A 20,581-nucleotide genomic window follows, 5' to 3' on the forward strand; every position below is an offset into this window, starting at 1 on the left:
CTATAAAAAGAACCAGCATTCAGTATTCGCCCCACAGACAATATCTAGGACAATGTCAGCTGAGGATATTGTTCCAGAAGTTGGACCGGCCTAGTGCTGCTCCTCCGCTTGTTCTTTACCGAATCAGAATATTCATTAATCATTGCCATAACTGCAGCCTCATGTGTCACATGCCTGTGTAGCCTAAAGAAATGTCCCAAGAGGTGGCCGCGGGCACAGGGTTTGCGATGTAAAATGAAATGGTTCCAAGTGGCTTTGGAATTGCTAATGAGCGACACAGGCTGCTGAAATAGAAATAGTGCACACAAAGGAGTTCCAATCGCTAGTAGCCGCCAGCTATGAAATTCATTGACACGACGAGTCCCCGTTCTCATGATAGAATGCAAGGCTAGCAGAAAGCCTGCGCGTGGCAACCAAGGGACCATTTCCACGTCGGCTCCTTATTCCCGTGACTTGCAAAAACTGAAATCTTTAAGGGGCACATTTACTAAGGATCAAATATCAAGGGTTAATTAACCCTCGATATTCAACCATCGAAGTAAAATCCTTCGACTTTGAATATCGAAGTCGAAGGATTTACCGCAAATACTTAGATCGAAGGATTTTCCTTTGATCAAAAAAAGCTTAGAAAGCTTATGGGGAAGGTCCCCATAGGCTAACATTGATGCTCGGTAGGTTTAAAGTATGTAGTCAAAGTTTTTTTTAAAGAGACAGTACTTCGACTATTGAATGGTCGAATAGTCAAATGATTTTTAGTTCGAATCGTTCGAAGTTGAAGTAGCCTATTCGATGGTCGAAGTACCCCCAAAAAAAAAAACGTTGAAATTTAAAGTTTTTTTACTTCGAATCCTTCACTCGAGCTAAGTAAATGTGCCCCCAAGTGTCCTTTACTTTTTCATGATGTGTTTTGATTGATTTGGTGCTGAAAACAACATGAGAAATCCTGTGTGTGATCAAAATGCGAAGGCTTAGCAACATGATATAAAATATACAGTTAAACTGTATCTAGTGGAGAAGGTTTAATATACCCCCACACCTCTACACAGGGAGGAATTAGAAAATGAGCTCTACTTCCAAACTGGTGGGAGCAGTGGTGTTTATTGTCTACTCTGCATTGCTACAACCCAACAACAAAGAAAGGCAGCTAGCAAGCTCACCGTGTTATAGATGAAAACAGAGAAAAAGGAAAAACATCTCACAAAAGAAGCTTTGTGCGTTTTGTGCCTAGTGTGGGCACTTGCTCATAGTCTATCATTATCTTAGCCTGTGATTAAATGCCCACACTAGTCACAGAAGCTTTCACTTTGAGTTGTTATTCCTTTAAATAGAATTTTTGTTCTGCTTTCAACTTCAACAAGGTCCAGCTTTGAGCCTGCCTGTTTCTGGTTTGATATCCATACCTTAAAAAGGTCTCTCGTTTTTTTCTTGATACTGTACTGGTGCACCCAGGAGATGACATAGATGAATGAAAAGCTGACTGACCCCCCCACCTCATCAACGTTCTCTGTCAGGTCCACAGCTTCAACCCAAGACACAAAACAAGAAGTTTCCTCAAGAAGGTGAAAGCAATGGGGCAGTAAATTACTTCCAACACATCCAATGCAACAGATGAACCCGCAACTGAACTATTATAAGCTGAACAGGAATCTATACCCCTCCACCAGCAAGAATGAGAGAATCCTTTTCTACTGGCACTCTAAGGGTAAGGCCACACTAAGCGATAGCGCGGCGATTTGACTCGCCGCGACTATTCGCCGCGACTTTTAATCCTCAATCGCTGGCGAAACTTTGGCGCTGGCGTCTATGGGGAATCGCTGCGTAAAAACACACGCGGCGATCTTTTTTCTATTGTCGCTCGAAATCGCCTCGCTAGGCGATTTCGAGCGACAATAGAAAAAAGATCGCCGCGTGTGTTTTTACGCTGGCGATTTTGCGCGATTTCCCATAGACGCCAGCGCCAAAGTTTCGCCAGCGATTGAGGATTAAAAGTCGCGGCGAATAGTCGCGGCGAGTCAAATCGCCGCGCTATCGCTTAGTGTGGCCTTACCCTTACACTTCATTACTAACGAGGATGTGAGAAGTGAAGAGGCTCTAAAGCCATCTAAAATGTTAAATAAGCTCTAAACATTTACAAATGGATTTTGAGGTGCATAGACACACCACTTGGGGTCAATTGATTATATTCCACATTTATACTCCTGTGCATACACTGAAAGTCCACCTGATTCATCTAGGTTTTATTGTTGTTCAGTCAGGACCACAAGCTGCCAGGCCCCTGTAACCCACAAATATAGATTATATGGCAGTAAAATGCTGGTGCTTCCATTTCAGTGCCATGTGCTTCTACGATCACACCTACTGGCTAAAGGTGGCCATACAGCTCGTTAGGAAAGCTTGCCGAAAGAGCGGATCTTTCCCCAATATGCCCACCAAAGGTAGGGGGATACCTAGTATCGACCCTAACCCACCCCCTCCCAACCCGCGCTCAGCCCAGCCGCTGTTCCCCCTCTTTATAGACCCACGCCTGACCTGCAGTGATGTCACAAAAGGGGCAGGCGTGGGTCTATAAATTTAGGGGCCAGAAGTGCTAGGTCATGGGCGGGGAGAGCAGAAGAAGAGCTCAACCCAGACTCACCCGCGTCCCGATTGTTTTGTGCAGGAATCCGCACATCACTAGGGCCAAATGATTGGAATATGGGAATAGGCGCCAACTGGACGAGAACCGCATCAACTAGCTGATGCAATCCTCAATCAGAGGGGAAAATCAAACTTGCCCGATCGATATCTGGCTGATTTTGGCCAGATAGTTGTGGAGGCCCATCAAAAGGCCCAATACACTGGCAGATAAGCTGCCAAATCAGTCTAACGGACCCAAATCAGCAGCTTAAATCTGCCCGTGTGGCCACTTTACATAGTTAAGTTGAGTTGAAAAGAGACCAAAGTCCATCAAGTTCGACCCCTCCAAATGAACCCCAGTGCACCCATATACATACACAGACCTATCTAACATCCTTATAAATTAAGGGTGGGTTTTTAAATTGTCCACTTCATATTGCACATTAGATGTGCTGCCTGGTTGGCTTTTCCTTCTTCTGGGATCAATATGTAGAATGTTTGGGAAGTCTGAGCTTGATGGTGTCTCAGCCTCACTAAGTGTATAGAATTTTGCTCCAGCCTTATTTGTGACCTCCTTGTAATGTATCATGTCCTGAACAATGAATGTCAGCGGCATCAGCAGGAGGGAACTGATTGGACTTGTGAATGGAGAATATGTATTGTATGTTCTGGGCAGACAGTCTGTCCCAACATCTATTACTGAGTTGTGATCACTCCCTGTCATTACAGTGGGAAATTACTGGCGCCTCCGTGCTATAAATGCTATTGGCAGGATTTAAACATTTGGGCTAATGTAATAAAAGGTGCAACAATTTGCTACAGGTCCAGTCATTAATAGAAATCATCAGGTAGCACAGGTCACCTGTTTAAAAGCAAACATTTTATCAGTTGCACCTTTTATTCTATATGTGGGTAATTAAAGTTACCAAACAGAGACTGCCCGTATGAAAGGCCAATTTAGACCTCCAGAGTGGGGCTGGACAAAAAGCCCAAAGCTCTTCCCATGATGTGGGCTGCTGTAATATGTAATAAAAGTAAAGCAGAAGCTCAGTGGGAGGAGCTAGTGTCATTTTACTCTAAATTCCAATATGGTGGCCATGATCATCCATGCCTATGGAAACAGGTAAATCCCCGGGTGTTTGTGTAACATTTCAACATGCTGATTAGGAAGGGATTTCAAGTAGGCAAAGGGGACAGTTACTTTTGTTGCCCTTTAAGATTTTTTTAAGTAAATATAAAACCATTATATCTAAAATTCTTATACTGTAATTAACATGTTTTTATACAGTGTGTATGTGATAGCAGCATATTAGGCACATGTTCAATGAAATCAGTCCCTAATGGAGCTAACAATCGAATTGCCCTATGACAGTAGCCACACACACAGACTAGGGTCATTGTATTTACCATTAGCGCCTGGGGGAACGTTCCATATTCCTAAATGACACCTGCCAGATGGAACTTACATTATTATTATTATTATTATAATAGGAAGCACATTTCCCCCTGAGAGGATCCCAGTATCAAATGCTCATTAACGTAAAAGAGAAATATCAGTGGGGAATGTGACAGATTTCACATGAGAACATAATCATAGTAACATAATGTTACTTTAATAGATATGATGGGTGAAATGATTCCTTCACAGATGTAGGCGGTTGAGTAACCCTTCTCCCTATAATTTGCTTCTAAATGAGACGAGCCATTTGCTTGCCATCCATAAAAAGAGGTTTTTGTCATTGGTAAGTGTCCCTAACCTTATACTTAATTCCAGTGACTAATACAGAAGCAGCCGGCAGATGCCGTTTACAACTATAATTAGTTTTCCGCATATAGTCACCTTTTTTGTATTTTAATGTTTAAGTCTAATCTACATTTTTTTCTTTTTATAGGGTGACATAAAATATTTTTAATGGTGGGATTAACTCTTGATAAAACAAAGCTCCATCAGGACCAACCTGATCAATTGTGGGGGTCAAAGTGGACTATTTTGGATGGTGGGGCCCCCGATAGACATAAAACAATATGTCCATAGCTGCTGGAATGAATAAGCAGAAATTATACAGTACAGTGGCTTCCGGGAAGTAAAAAAAAGGAAAATTTGCTTCATTGATAAACCAATTCATAGTGAACTCACCATGAGACTTAGTTGAGCAGTAGGATTCTGCGCCATGGGCTTTCTATAGACTGTGATTTCATTAGGCTGAAGAGGAAAAACCTGAAATATTTACAGTTTGTGCGTTCATGAGTGTATGCCAAAAAATCCATTGAGAAAGTAACCGTGCCTAATTAGTGCTTTGGAGATGACAAACAAAATGCTGAGGTTTTTTTATTCTCTGCCTTTGAGATGAGGAATAGGAAACCAGTAATGAATGGTAACGGGAAGCCTTTTTGGAGATTGACTTTTTAGTGGTCCATGTGGCCGTTGTGCTGCTGAGAGACATGACAGTGAGAGGAGTTGGAGTTGCTGCTGGTGTTATGTCAACACTATGTTGTTATGTCAACGTGCCAGGAGCCTGGGAAGTCTTTAGCTGTGACTCAATGTGTTATGTATCCTGAGGTTTAGTAAAACTAAAACATGCTCTGGACATCCCTGGAAGCATTAGGGATGGGCATAAAAGCTGCTACATTTGGCTCCTCTTGATTAGATCCTGAGAGCAGATTGTATAATTCCAAAAGAAGACCTCTCCCAGACCTCTCATTATGCTGTGTCTTCATCTCCAGAGGAGACCAGGCTCCCCAGGCTTCATCAACTCATTCTTACAGCCACTATGGCCAGTGACCAGAGACATCCTCTCAGACCTGGAACAGGACATGATCCAGACTGTAGAAAGGATCAAATCAAGCTTTCATCTCATGGACCAGAAGCTGCTGCAGGAACGGACAGTTAAGCAGAAGAAAACCCTGGCGGTGCTCAACAGCAGCGACCCAAAGGCCATTGATAAAGGCTTTACACTGTGCCTGGGAGTTGAAGATTTCTCCCCAGAAAAGCTCACAGTCAAACTGCGGGGAAGAAAGTTGTTGGTGTTTGGGGCAAAGGAGTGAAAGTATGACGATGAGAAAGGCTCGTTCTCCTACAAATGTCAGATATTCAGTAAAGCGGCAGATCTTCTCAGGCATGGACTGAGATTCAAAATAGGCCCTGGCATTTCAGGTACACAGAGGCCCAAACACTCCACACAGCAGCCCAAACAGCCCCCCCTGCCAGCCCAATATATAGTGACAGTCTATGGCAACTTACAGCCGCCCCTCTGGCATTTGCCAGAACCCACAGATTGCCAGTCCGGGCCTGGATCTTCCCATGAAAGTGAGAGAAGACAAACTGAGCTGCACCATGAGTCCTGAGGGCAAGTTGCTTCTAGAAGCCCCAGAGGGATTGAGCCCGGCCGTAGGGGTGTAATGTTGCCTGCAGGCCCGGATTTGTGGGAAGGCCACCTAGGCCCGGGCCTAGGGTGGCAGGATTTTAGGGGGGCGGCATGCTGCCCAACCACACCCATATTGGTTCAAAAACACTGGGGATGCGCAGGAGATACAATCTCCATGAAAATTTGCATGAATAAAGGGTAGGGGACAGGGGGGCAAACGGCAGTGGGCCTAGGGGCACCCGCTATGTAAATCCGGCCCTGGTTGCCTGTCCAGTCCAACTATAACCTGGCCGCTACTTTACTGGCCTGGCCGCTATAAATGATGGCTGAGCCCAATGTTATTAATAGGGAAAAGAGATATTGTTTTGAAGAAAGGGCGGCAACCCTAAGTAGAAGTCACAGGAGACGCCACATTGTAAGTAAATGGACATTTGCTTTTTGGTCTAATATTGAAATGAGATGTTTGTGTGACAGTCTGGGGAATCTGCTGAAAGGAAAGAGAATATTTGTGTAAATGGTAGAACTGCAATCAACAAAAGCCTGTATTAAATAAAGGGACAACTTTAACACATTCTCTTTCTATAAATATCTCTGTAAATATGGCAAAAGGGAATTGAATCTCACTGTCCCCTCAGCTGTGTGAGAAATATTCCCTCGCGCAAAGAATTATGGGTCACGCCAATGGATTTCCCCTGTACGTTACTAGGCGGGGGAGAAACTACACTTCCCAGAATTCCACGCGGCCAGACGCTTGCGCAGTGGTGTGTGCGTGAGCGGCGGCGCTTGAACCTGGAAGCTTTATTGGCAGGGAAGGTGGCGGCAGAAGCAGCAGTAGCAGCGTTGCTATGGCTGAACTAGTCCAGGCCTCACAGTCTCGCTGTAGCTTACAGGCTCCGGCTGCCGCACAGACTGGCGCTGCTGCAGGGACGGGCGGAGGGAGCGGCTCCAGTGACCCAGCCAGACCCGGCCTGAGCCAGCAGCAAAGAGCGAGCCAGAGAAAGGCGCAAGTACGGGCCCTGCCTCGGGCCAAGAAGCTGGAAAAGCTCGGGGTATTCTCCGCATGTAAGGTACGGACACTCTGCACTCTGCCCCCTAGTGGCCAAGGGAAACAATTCATCATTTCCGCTCAGCCTGTTGTCACTAGTACTGCTGCTTCCCTTATTATTATTTTATTGTTATTAATATTATTATTATTATTTTATTGTTATTATTATTAGATTATTATTATATTAGTTATTATTGTTATTGTTAATATGAGGAACATTTCTGCTCAGCCTCCCATTCATTGTCACTAGTACTGCTGCTTCCCTTATTATTATTATTATTTTATTGTTGTTATTATTATTATTATTTTATTATTATTATATTATTATTGTTAATATGAGGAACATTTCTGCTCAGCCTCCCATTCATTGTCACTAGTACTGCTGCTTCCCTTATTATTATTATTATTATTATAATATTATTAGATTATTGTTATTATTATTAGATTATTATTTTATTATTATTGTTATATTAGTTATTATTATTGTTATTGTATTATTATTATTGTTGTTCCATTCTTGATATATTTTTATTGTATGATTGTTATTATTATATTATTATTATTAATAATATGGGGAACATTTCTGCTCAGCCTCCCATTCATTGTAATGTCACTAGCACAGCTTCCCTTATTATTATTATTATTATTATTATTATTATTATTATATTATTATTTTTGTTATTAATACAATTATTATACTGTTATTATGATATTATTTTTATTGTTGTTGTTATTATATTATTATTATGGGGCACATTTCTACTGAGCCTTCCATTCATTTCAATGTCAATAGAACGACTTGTGTTCCCTTATCATCATCATTAATAATATGGGGGTGGCCCATACACTACAGACAATAATGACACACAGTGGCCACACATTGGGTTATTTAGGGAGGAATATTGGCCTTTAGACTTTCCACAACCTGTAGATGATCAAGGACATGTGTAATGAATGAACATTTTCATTCAATGGAATCCCTGCCGCCATCTACATTATTCTCTCTGCATAGCAGCCCCCATACACACTCATACACAATACACAGTCATACACACTCATGCACACTCCTACACAACACACACTCCTACACAGTCCTACACACTCATACACAGTTAGTTAAACACAGTCATACCCAGGTGGGCAGATCTGTATTCAGGTGCATAAAAGGGTTGACATTTCAGTCCAGTGATGCCCCAGTTGTTGGATCTCAGCCGCCCCCCAACCCTCCTCTTGTTCAGGGTCTCTGTCAAAATTCTGACCCACCCCCTGGCTGGTCCCATGCACTTTTCCAAGAAATGGCCCAGTCTATTTATTATTGCACTAAATAAAGTAAATCCACTCTTAATCTTTAGCTTCCCTGACAGTCACTGGTTACAGAAGAGAAGGTAGTAACAAGAATGGCTGAGAAGTGCTGCGCACATTGAGTTTATTCCTCTATTAAAAGCTTCAGGTTTGTTTATACAGAACTCAACTTACCCAGTTTACAGGTGGGAAGCGTTACGTTAGTGCTTTAGAATAGCAAAAGACTTGCTGTAATATCAGGCTATAGCGACGTTTGTTATCCACAAGTACAATTAGTTCCTTCACCATCAACAATTCACCTCCATTGGTCCCAATAAGACTTGGAGCGTAGAAGCTGTTTGTATGAGACTCGGCAAGTGGAATTGCTTTAGACTTCTCACACTAGATACATTCTGCTCTATATCATGTCCTGGATGAAGAAAAACCTTAATTGCCTCGTTTTTCTTCATTGGAATTTGGGGCTCCTGTTTAGCTGGAAGCCAATGTCATGGGAATATTCTGTCTAGTAATATAGAGGCAGATCTGTGCAGTCCTCCGCTTGCTGCTGTTACTGTACTTGATCACAATCAAAGAGACCAACTGCAGATCTGTTTATGATCTATGTGGGGCCCTTCGTCAGTCTGAGCTGTATCGGCACTGCCTCACCCACAATTAACCATCATGGCTCAGTAATCTTGTGCTTCACCTTTTAGGCCAATGACTTGTGTAAGTGCAACGGATGGAAGAACCCCAACCCACAGACGGCACCAAGAATGGATCTACAACAGCCCGCAGCCAATCTCACAGAACCATGTCGCAGCTGCGCCCACGCCTTAGGTTTGTAGGAGCTGCCATTAGCCCATGCATTTTAACACATCTGTCGTTATGATACTGGTTCCACGGCTTTCCGTTTGCTTTATTGCAGCCGACCACGTGTCTCACCTGGAGAATGTTTCTGAAGAGGAAATCAACCGGCTGCTGGGGATGGTGGTCGATGTCGAAAACCTCTTCATGTCCGTTCACAAAGAGGAAGACACGGACACCAAGCAAGTTTACTTTTACTTGTTTAAGGTGAGACCTGGAAGGAAGGTTGCTCGTTCTCTTAGTGGTTTGTCCCACTAAATATTGGGAAGGGGTTTGTTACAGTGAGAGCTGTGAAGATTTGGAATTGTCTCCCTGAATCAGGGGTACAGGCTGATACATTAGATAGGTACAAGGAAGGGTCGGATGCTTTATTCACCAGTAGCTCCTCCCAGCAGACAGGAGGGAGCCAATGAGATTAGAGGAGGGAAAGGGGTGTTACAGGGAGAGCTGGGAAGTGAATCAGGGGTACAGGCTGATACATTAGATAGGTACAAGGAAGGGTCGGATGCTTTATTCACCAGTAGCTCCTCCCAGCAGACAGGAGGGAGCCAATGAGATTAGAGGAGGGAAAGGGGTGTTACAGGGAGAGCTGGGAAGTGAATCAGTGGTACAGGCTGATACATTAGATAGGTACAAGGAAGGGTCAGATGCTTTATTCACCAGTAGCTCCTCCCAGCAGACAGGAGGGAGCCAATGAGATTAGAGGAGGGAAAGGGGTGTTACAGGGAGAGCTGGGAAGTGAATCAGGGGTAAAGGCTGATACATTAGATAGGTATAAGGAAGGGTCGGATGCTTTATTCACCAGTAGCTCCTCCCAGCAGACAGGAGGGAGCCAATGAGATTAGAGGAGGGAAAGGGGTGTTACAGGGAGAGCTGGGAAGTGAATCAGGGGTACAGGCTGATACATTAGATAGGTACAAGGAAGGGTCGGATGCTTTATTCACCAGTAGCTCCTCCCAGCAGACAGGAGGGAGCCAATGAGATTAGAGGCGGGAAAGGGGTGTTACTGGGAGAGCTGGGAAGTGAATCAGGGGTACAGGCTGATACATTAGATAGGTATAAGGAAGGGTCGGATGCTTTATTCACCAGTAGCTCCTCCCAGCAGACAGGAGGGAGCCAATGAGATTAGAGGAGGGAAAGGGGTGTTACAGGGAGAGCTGGGAAGTGAATCAGTGGTACAGGCTGATACATTAGATAGGTACAAGGAAGGGTCGGATGTTTTATTCACCAGTAGCTCCTCCCAGCAGACAGGAGGGAGCCAATGAGATTAGAGGAGGGAAAGGGGTGTTACAGGGAGAGTTGGGAAGTGAATCAGTGGTACAGGCTGATACATTAGATAGGTACAAGGAAGGGTCGGATGTTTTATTCACCAGTAGCTCCTCCCAGCAGACAGGAGGGAGCCAATGAGATTAGAGGAGGGAAAGGGGTGTTACAGGGAGAGCTGGGAAGTGAATCAGGGGTACAGGCTGATACATTAGATAGGTACAAGGAAGGGTCGGATGCTTTATTCACCAGTAGCTCCTCCCAGCAGACAGGAGGGAGCCAATGAGATTAGAGGAGGGAAAGGGGTGTTACAGGGAGAGCTGGGAAGTGAATCAGGGGTACAGGCTGATACATTAGATAGGTACAAGGAAGGGTCGGATGCTTTATTCACCAGTAGCTCCTCCCAGCAGACAGGAGGGAGCCAATGAGATTAGAGGAGGGAAAGGGGTGTTACAGGGAGAGCTGGGAAGTGAATCAGGGGTACAGGCTGATACATTAGATAGGTATAAGGAAGGGTCGGATGCTTTATTCACCAGTAGCTCCTCCCAGCAGACAGGAGGGAGCCAATGAGATTAGAGGAGGGAAAGGGGTGTTACAGGGAGAGCTGGGAAGTGAATCAGGGGTACAGGCTGATACATTAGATAGGTATAAGAATGGGTTGGATGGTGTTTAGCAAGTGAGGGAATACAGGGATATGGGAGAGAGCTCATAGTACAAGTTGATCCAGGGACTGGAGTCAGGAAGGAATTTTTCCCCCTCTGAGGCAAATTGGAGAGACTTCAGATGGGTTTTTCGCTTTCCTCAGGATCAACTGACAGTTAGGCAGGTTATATATAGACCTAAGGTTGAACTTGATGGACGTGTGTCTTTTTATAACTTGTCATGTTACTACGACGTTGCATCTTCTTTTCATCCAAATGCCACTGCTATTCCTGCAGCTGCTGAGAAAGTGTATCCTTCAGATGATCCGACCAGTGGTAGAGGGATCTTTGGGAAGCCCACCGTTTGAGAAGCCAAATATAGAACAGGTAATTTTAGAATTCCATTGGTGTCTAAATGAAATATCCAAGGCCATTGGGTTTTTAACTTATCACATAGTTACAGATATGAAGCAGTGCTTTTATTTCAACATAGGGCGTCCTGAATTTTGTCCAGTACAAGTTCAGCCACTTGCAGCCCAAGGAACGTCAGACAATGTACGAGCTCTCCAAAATGTTCCTCCTCTGCTTAAACTATTGGAAGCTTGAAACCCCTTCGCAGTTCCGCCAGAGATCTCAGAATGAAGACGTAGCAACGTACAAGGTTAATTATACCAGGTAATTCCAAGTATTCGTCCTATTTGCTGGAGCTTCCCTATTAATACTGAGAATGATTTCTGTGCAAGTGCCAGTCTATATATTTGTGAAGTGCTATTTAGATGAAGGGTGGTTGGTTCTTTTGTAGGTGGCTCTGTTACTGTCACGTACCACAGAGCTGCGACAGTCTGCCCCGCTATGAGACTACACACGTGTTTGGGAGGAGTCTGCTTCGTTCTATCTTCACCGTTACTCGCCGACAACTGCTGGAGAAGTTCAGGGTAGAGAAGGACAAGCTTGTTCCTGAAAAGCGGACTCTGATCCTTACACACTTCCCAAAGTGAGCACGAGCCATTATCAATAAGCGTTGTCTTGTTAAAGGGGAAGGAAACCTAGTCGGTGCAAACCCCCCTCCCGTGTGTTGCCCACCCTCCCTCCTCCCCTCTGGCCTACCCCTCCCGCTGGGCAAATGCCCCTAACTTGTTACTTACCCTTCTGCGCAGCTCCAGTCCAGGGAGTTCACAGATGACATCTTCTTCCACGCCATCTTCTTCCTGCTGTGAACGGCGTTTTGGCGCATGCGCAGTAGGATCATTTCGCCGGTACGGATCTACTGCGCATGCGCCAAAAGTCACGCACATGCGCAGTAGATCGTACGGGTGAAATGATCCTACTGCGCATGCGCCGTTCACAGCAGGAAGAAGATCGCATCGCGTCGTCGGTGAACTCCCTGGACTGGACCTGCGCAGAAGGGTAAGTAACAAGTTAGGGGCATTTGCCCAGCGGGACGGGTAGGCCAGGGGGGAGGAGGGAGGGGGGCAACACACGGGAGGGGAGGTGGGGGGTTTGCGCCGACTAGGTTTCCTTCCCCTTTAAGTGTTTTTGATTCCACTTAGAGTCATTGGTAGAACTAAAATTGACGTCCGTTTTCACCTAGGTTCCTCTCCATGCTGGAAGAAGAAATCTATGGCGAAAACTCTCCCATATGGGAGGCAGATTTTACTGTTCCCACCACAGAAGGTCCCCAACTAGTGTCTCGCCCAGGTACGATGTCTTGAATAGATATTAATCTTAGATCTAATAATACGTATCTTTCATTTTTGGGTCTGACTTCCAAACAGATCACTGTCTGCTCTGACCGAAAGAGGAAATCTGTGGCCGGTTTAATTGGTTGCCATGCCATTCTACATTATGCTTGATCCTCCTTTTTTGGGTATTTTGTGGAATCTTCTTGACTAGATTGTTCTCATTTAATCTTGGGATGGTTACAGGAGTTTGGCCAGTCTTCATGCTGAAACTATAAAAGTTTGGCGAGGGCTTTTGCACAAAAACGGATATTGCACCTATTAGAGAGAACCTTTTTATTTCAGTACATCTTTTTTTAGTGGGACCTTTTCAAGAAACATTTTTTTTGAAGGGTCTTAATGTTTCAATTGCTATTTTGCATAACCTATAGCTCAAAAATTACCTACCGGTAAAATGAAAACGTTTCCTAGAGTTATAGTTTCAGCAATGTCTGAGAGTTCCATATTAGTTGCCTATGACCTGTAGGAGTTTTTTTTGCCTGCACCCCCATCTGACTCCTTTTAAATTTGCTCTTTAGCTGCCGTGAACACCACTTCTGTCCCCTCCACCCCTCTCTTCAACAACAACCTAAACAATAGTTCTTCCCTGACGTCCACTGGGGACTCCAGCAGTTCAGAACCAATGGCAGGTAAGTGTTGCCCTAACTACAGTAACACAAGGATTTGAAGGAAGCTCCTGTTTCTATGTGTCCATATGCCGTGTTACAATATTTATTTCACATATAGATATGCACATCTTGAGGTCAATGATCTGGCATCTGTTATATTATTGTTTAAATAATGGTACTTCTTGCATAAGACACTTAACAGAAATACTGATTTTTATTTTTCCTCATCATGATTTGTGTAAATCTATTTTTTTCCTCATGATTAGTGCCTGTGTGTTTGTGGCTGCAACTGTATTGTACGTCTTTCCTTGTATGATGAGAAAGTATTGTTATATGTGTGTGTGTGTGTGTGTGTGTGTGTGTGTGCAATTAGGACTGAGGTGGATATGTTTCATTTATTGATGTGACATGAATTCTTGGTTTTGTAGGTGAGAAAAGAAAACTGTCTGATAGCCTGACCTTAGAAGATGCCAAAAGAATACGAGTGATGGGCGACATCCCTATGGAGCTTGTGAATGAGGTCATGCTCACCATTACAGATCCCGCCGCCATGCTGGGTCCTGATGTAAGCAAACGCTAAACACAAACGCTAAACACAAACGCTAAACACAAACGCTAAACACAAACGCTAAACACAAACGCTAAACACAAACGCTAAACACAAACGCTAAACACAAACGCTAAACACAAACGCTAAACACAAACGCTAAACACAAACGCCAAACACAAACGCTAAACATTGCTCTAGTCACTGAGCTAGATAGTGTGGTTGTAGCTGAAACACAAATGAAGCAGGACGAATTAGACATTATTCTCATATGTTGTTCTTTTTCTGTTTTTTAATCTTTCTGACCCTATTCCCAGGCATAGTGAGGGTAATATGTGCAAAGGATTCTGGGAAATAGGCCATACACTTTATGCAATTTTTTTCCTCCTATGTTTTTGAATGAATAATCTTCAATCCAGGCATTGATTATCTCACAGATGCAATTTATGTTGTACTTCTATGTGCACAGACCAGTTTGCTGTCGGCTAATGCAGCCCGGGATGAGACGGCTCGCTTGGAAGAAAGAAGGGGGATTATAGAATTTCATGTCATTGGAAACTCTCTGTCTCAGAAGTCAAACAAGAAGATCCTTATGTGGCTTGTGGGTCTGCAAAATGTATTTTCTCATCAGCTTCCTCGGATGCCGAAGGAGTACATAACCCGGCTTGTGTTTGACTCGTGAGTGATTAAGAATTTCACAAAATACTTCAACTAACGATGCCTCGTATATCTTTAAATTCCCAATATTCTTTGGGGGTATTCAAAACTCTGCTGTTAGTCTCACTATTTATTTATAATATACGGTGGAACCTCAATTTTACATCCTCTGATTTTAAGTTTCCCCTCATTTTACAGTTGTTTTGTGGTCCAACCTATATATTATGCATAATACATTTCCCTGATTTGACACCATTTATTTCAGTCCCCTTAAAAACGTAAAATGGGGGTTCTACTGTATTTATGGATACAAGAGTTAAAGAGGTGATTAATGTTTGTATTTACACTTTAACCCTTTAGAAAACACAAAACCCTGGCTCTTATTAAAGATGGCCGTGTAATTGGGGGCATCTGCTTCCGAATGTTCCCCACTCAAGGCTTCACTGAGATTGTGTTCTGCGCTGTGACTTCCAATGAACAAGTGAAGGTGAGTGTGTTTGAATTTATATTCTATTCAGAGTCTGTGGCACCTGTAAGCCATAATAATACAGACTGGGGCATTTTTATCCATTTAAATCTTTACTCTAGGCAGTAGCCGCTTGAAAGGTTCTAAAATGAAAACGTTAGACCTGTTTAAATAGACAGAGGTATGGGTTAACCTCTCCCGCTGTTCCCAGAACCTGCACATTTGGATTAATGTATTTGTACAGATTCCTGGCATCGACATGTCTCTCTGGCTGTACAGACGTTTATGTAGATCAGCTTACTGGAAACAAGCTGTAGGGCAGGTCTATAAATGTACATAAAGTAGGGGTTGGAAAAATGTTTCAATTAAATAAAACAGCTCTGTTGTAATGAGGATGAATTCTGTTAAATTTGGATGTTCCATGCAGTTTAGTAACCAGTAACCAGCCAGGTTATTTTGCTGTCATTAGTAAACCTGAGAAGGCTCAGCTCAGTAGTGTCCCTGGCACAATTAAACTGCAGGGAAATCTCTCCAGAAATGGAAAAAATGGCCGCTGTCTTATCTCTGTTTTCTACTAATAAATGTTTATTATTTTTTTTCTCGGCAGGGTTATGGCACTCACCTAATGAACCATTTGAAGGAATACCACATTAAGCACAACATTCTTTACTTCTTGACGTACGCAGATGAATATGCCATTGGTTATTTTAAGAAACAGGTGTGTTGTTCTCCGATGTGAGCAGGACATTACTGTTTTGGGGGGCATATGATGTATTTAGTAATGTGGGGGGAGTTAGGGATGACAACTTTTTATCACCTATCCATGCTGCTTTTTCAGTTTAACTAATTGAAATAACGGTGAGCTTGGTTGCTTTAGACTCGCCACAATCTAGATACTGTATAGCCTGACCTGGATTAAAAGTTACTTTTGCCATGGATTCCTTCAAGTAAGACATATACAAAGCTAAAAGTCCAAGACAAAATGGTAGCTTGGTCTACTCAGGACAGAACCCCATACTCTTACATACTTACGGCATAGTCTATGAAACCATGAACACTGAATTTCAACCCACCTTTTGTAGGGAAGTACTAAGCTATGCTGCCAGTGTGTACTTTTCCATTGTCTCAAATAGGGGTTGTGTTTGGCCTATTGCTAATGATAGTTCAGAAAGATTAGGGTCTGTCGCTAAAGTCTGGGGTAACCAAGTTTTAGTGGGGGGGGAGCTGGAACACAACTGTGGGAGATCCAGAAATGAAGTGAAAGTGCAAGTAATTCCAGAGTCGATTGGAAACTCATCGTAACAGCAGCCTTGTTAAAGTGCAACGTCTCCTCTCTATTCAACAAGATCTTTCTCTTGCTTTTTTTGTTCCCTGCCTCCATTTGAATTCTTCGTTTTCTCACCCTTCCAGTTTCCTTAGCTTCTTTTTGTTTCCGTCCAGGGATTTTCCAAGGACATCAAAGTTCCAAAAAGTCGCTACTTGGGGTACATCAAGGATTACGAGGGAGCCACTTTAATGGAGTGTGAGCTGAACCCCAGGATACCTTATACAGAACTCTCCCACATAATAAAAAAGCAAAAGGAGGTAAATGGGTATTTTGCACTGTCCTGCTTTTGCTTTCATACCAGCACTTAAATCACTTATATATTTTAAATAAATCTAAAATATTGTGGCATAGGATATTCTGGCTGGTTAAATATGTGTTTCTGTGATAGACTGCAAATATAGTAGTTGCTCAAACTAACAATTATATGACTTCATCCAGAGACTAATGTTAAACACAGGCCTTTAGTTGTCATAAAGGGAAGTAACATTTGAACTAAACATCCCCTAAACATGGGTGTCTCCCCATTGTACTAAGCAGGAAAAGCCAAAGACAGACATATTTATTTAATATAATATTCCTTTACTTTAGCACATGTGTATGTGACTTCTTCTCATCCTCTCTTTGTGCAGATCATTAAGAAGCTGATAGAACGCAGACAAGCTCAGATCCGCAAGGTTTATCCTGGACTCACGTGTTTTAAAGAAGGACTGCGCCAGATCCCAGTAGAGTGTATTCCTGGAATACGTAAGTGTGTCCGTGTAAAGCATTTCAAAAATCTATTGCAAAATAAAAGGTTGATGCAAATATATATATTTTTTTTCTTTTCAGGAGAGACTGGCTGGAAACCGGCATGTAAAGAGAAAGGGTGAGTATTACAGCATTATCCTTCTCTAACTAAAGAAAGTCAGTCCAGTTTATTTCACTATAATACACAAAAGCCATAAATATCTTGTAAATTATATCCTTATAAACGGTGAGTAGTGATGTCATCAGTTATAAACGGTGAGTAGTGATGTCATTTCTGTCACATGACTCACTAAAATTTGTGTATTATAATAAATAAAGTACCCCCAGTTGTAAAATATTGAGGATATTAGAAGTTACCTCGGAGTTCCATGACCTGTATAACTCAGCCTTCGGCCTCGTGTTTTTATATGGTCATGAAACTCCTCGGTGACTTATAATATCCTTATATTTTACAAGAGGGAGTACTTTATTCACTATATAATGAGACAAAAATATAATGAGGCAGTTAGTATGTGAATCTTATTTCATTGTAATACATGTTTGAAAATGAATATGCATTTAGAGTAGAATCACATTTGTATTCGCCAAAAAGTCTCTGGTGCATCAAGCACACGGCTAAGACTAAGTAGTGATGCTGCTAATGCACCTCTGGATATTTTGGGGTCACTTTCAGGTAGTTTTCATTACTCTGGATATTATGGAATTATTAAAGATGTGCAGTATCCAGAAATAACTACTACTGTGGTGCATCAGAATCTGAATGCAATAGGTACCGCTGTAATGCTAATAAGCTTTGATATTATTTATATATATATATATATTGCACATGTCTCCTGTATGTTGTCTCAGGAAAGAGATCAAAGACCCAGACCAGTTGTATAACATCCTAAAGAACCTTCTAGCACAAATCAAGGTAAGAGATGCATCTGGAATAGCTTTTCTGACTCTTGATCCGCTTGTAATGCAATGCAATGCAATGCAATACAATACAATACACACGTGCCCACATTTGCTAGGGTAGATTGGGGCTTAGCAGGTCTCCGTATCCTACAAATAATCTTCTGCCCCACTCAATATATTAACAGAAATAAAAGCTCTGATCACTTGATCAAATAAAATGAATGGTCAGCAGTATACAGCCATTTGGCCTGTGCTCTGATTCATTTGATGGCTTGCAGGGTCGGCTCCATCATGAAAAGGCATCACTCACAAATGAATAAATACAGTCCTGCTTCTCCTCTTTATAATAATGTATTTGAGCAAATCTTTTTGCCATTATGTGAATGGAGCCTCAGAGGGAACAAAAAAAATGCAGTTTCTGCCTGATCCTGAATTCCCTGCTGTGCCTACTGGAGGGTGAGAGCTGGGGTTTCATTTCTCTGTAGCTGGCAGTTGTGTGCTGTTAAAGTCCCTCCTCTTCACTAAAAGCAAGGAAAGTACCTGACTTTTCTAAAATGCCTTTACAATGCAGACATATTTGCATGTACAATTCCATAGGAGTGCAGAGCTTAATTCTTTAATTGCATCTTGAATTCGGCAATTGTATTGAAAACATGACTGAGACTTTGCAGTCTGTATTCAGGGTAGGGATATAGTGTCCTTGCATGAATTCTCTAGTGGCCGCTAAAAAAACGGCAACTCGCTTGTTAATACTTTTCTTATAAACCTAATGCATTAGTCTGGATTTCTTTTTAGACTCACCCTAGTGCTTGGCCATTCATGGAGCCTGTGAAAAAATCGGAGGCGCCGGATTACTACGAGGTGATCCGATTTCCAATAGGTACGTCCCTTCTGTAAACTGTCACATCTTTCAAGTTGATTTATTTAAGATTTCAATGAATAAGGATACTAACAATAGGGGAGAGTACTACAATAATACCCTGGGTTCCTTCTCAGATTTGAAAACCATGACGGAGAGGCTGAAGAACAGATATTACGTAACGAAGAAGATCTTCATCGCTGATCTGCAGAGGATCATTACCAATTGCCGAGAGTATAACCCGGCAGACAGCGATTACTGCAAATGTGCCAACACGCTGGAGAAATTCTTCTACTTCAAGCTCAAAGAAGCGGGGCTCATAGACAAATGACTGTGGCTCTTTTGTTGGCTGGAAACCCCATCAATGTTGGAAGATTCGTGGCAGTATTTCATTGACAGCATTAGACTCAGCTCCGAGGAGATACTTTTCATACTGTGCCATGCAGCGTATAGGAAGGGTCGTCCTTCTCGGGGACCAATGAGAAGTGCCCAATGAGGAAGGGGGGGAATGGCCTTTATTTTGATTGGGTTGTTGCCTGCCAGAATGACTAGCTGACGAAAGATCATGTGTTTACATTTATTCCACCTACCAAACTTATATACGTGGACAGCTCTCGTCTACATGTTTACTGGATTGAAGAGTAACTTTTTGTCAGTATAGATGTTGTTTGGTAAGCAACCATGAGATCCAGTGATTACAGTGTCCATGCCTTAGAAAGGGCCGGCATTTGGGGTCGGCAAGCTGCCCTCTGCACAGGCTGGCTGCTGTGTTTTTGTGCGCAGCCCAGTTTTAAGTATGCCTTTATCTGTTGCTCTTCGCTTAAAGGGATACTGTCACGGGTATCAAAACGCATCAGTTAATAGAGCTGCTCCAGCAGAGTTCTGCACTGAAATCCATTTCTCAAAAGAGCAAACAGATTTTTTTATATTCAATTTTGAAATCTGACATGGGGCTAGACATATTGTCAGTTTCCCAGATGTCCCAGTCATGTGACTTGTGCCTGCACTTGAGGATGGAACTGCTTTCTGGCAGGCTGTTATTTCTCCTCCTTAAAGGGATACTGTCATGGGAAAAACATTTTTTTCAAAATGAATCAGTTAATAGTGCTGCTCCAGCAGAATTCTGCACTGAAATCCATTTCTCAAAAGAGCAAACAGATTTTTTTTATATTTAATTTTGAAATCTGACATGGGGCTAGACATATTGTCAGTTTCCCAGCTGCCCCCAGTCATGTGAATTGTGCTCTGATACACGTCAGTCACTCTTTACTGCAAGTTGGACTGATCAACTACATTATAAAAATCATGACAGAATCCCTTTAAACTATAACACGCAAGTTACTAATGTTTCGACATGGTTACAAATCATTTTGGGCTGTATATGGGGTCACAAAGGTGAGAGAAAATAGGGGCCAACAGGACAGTTAAACTATTTATTGTGCTTGACTGTCTCTCGGAAGAATGCTTAGGGCAGACCACATTTTTCTTTCTAGCAAAGAGGGAACAATATAATAAAAGTATTATGTACTGCTGTAATTTGACCAGTGATGCGTTTACACATGTTACCGGCCGTGTATGGAAGTCCATAAGGAAATCCTTTTCTCTACATTTGCACTTTGTATGTACAGATCCTTGTGTTTTCTGTGAATTTTGTGA

General features: G+C 42.6%; 1 protein-coding gene and 1 pseudogene across 1 annotated transcript; both read left to right on the forward strand.

Annotated features, from left to right (window-relative positions):
* Positions 1-3,833: 3,833 nt before the first annotated feature.
* LOC121397932 lies at positions 3,834-6,141 on the forward strand (annotated as a pseudogene).
* A 590-nt stretch (positions 6,142-6,731) lies between these two features.
* kat2a.L (K(lysine) acetyltransferase 2A L homeolog) lies at positions 6,732-19,869 on the forward strand. Its single transcript, XM_041576223.1, has 18 exons — positions 6,732-7,048; positions 9,021-9,144; positions 9,233-9,378; positions 11,373-11,462; positions 11,569-11,750; positions 11,878-12,069; positions 12,667-12,773; positions 13,333-13,443; positions 13,851-13,987; positions 14,439-14,647; positions 14,987-15,113; positions 15,700-15,810; positions 16,533-16,676; positions 17,049-17,163; positions 17,248-17,284; positions 18,016-18,079; positions 18,862-18,946; positions 19,063-19,869. The coding sequence occupies exons 1-18, from the start codon at positions 6,827-6,829 to the stop codon at positions 19,254-19,256; spliced, it is 2,397 nt and encodes a 798-aa protein (XP_041432157.1). The 5' UTR covers positions 6,732-6,826; the 3' UTR covers positions 19,257-19,869.
* Positions 19,870-20,581: the final 712 nt, after the last annotated feature.

This window comes from Xenopus laevis, chromosome 9_10L (assembly GCF_017654675.1).
Source record: "Xenopus laevis strain J_2021 chromosome 9_10L, Xenopus_laevis_v10.1, whole genome shotgun sequence".
NCBI lineage: Eukaryota > Metazoa > Chordata > Amphibia > Anura > Pipidae > Xenopus > Xenopus laevis.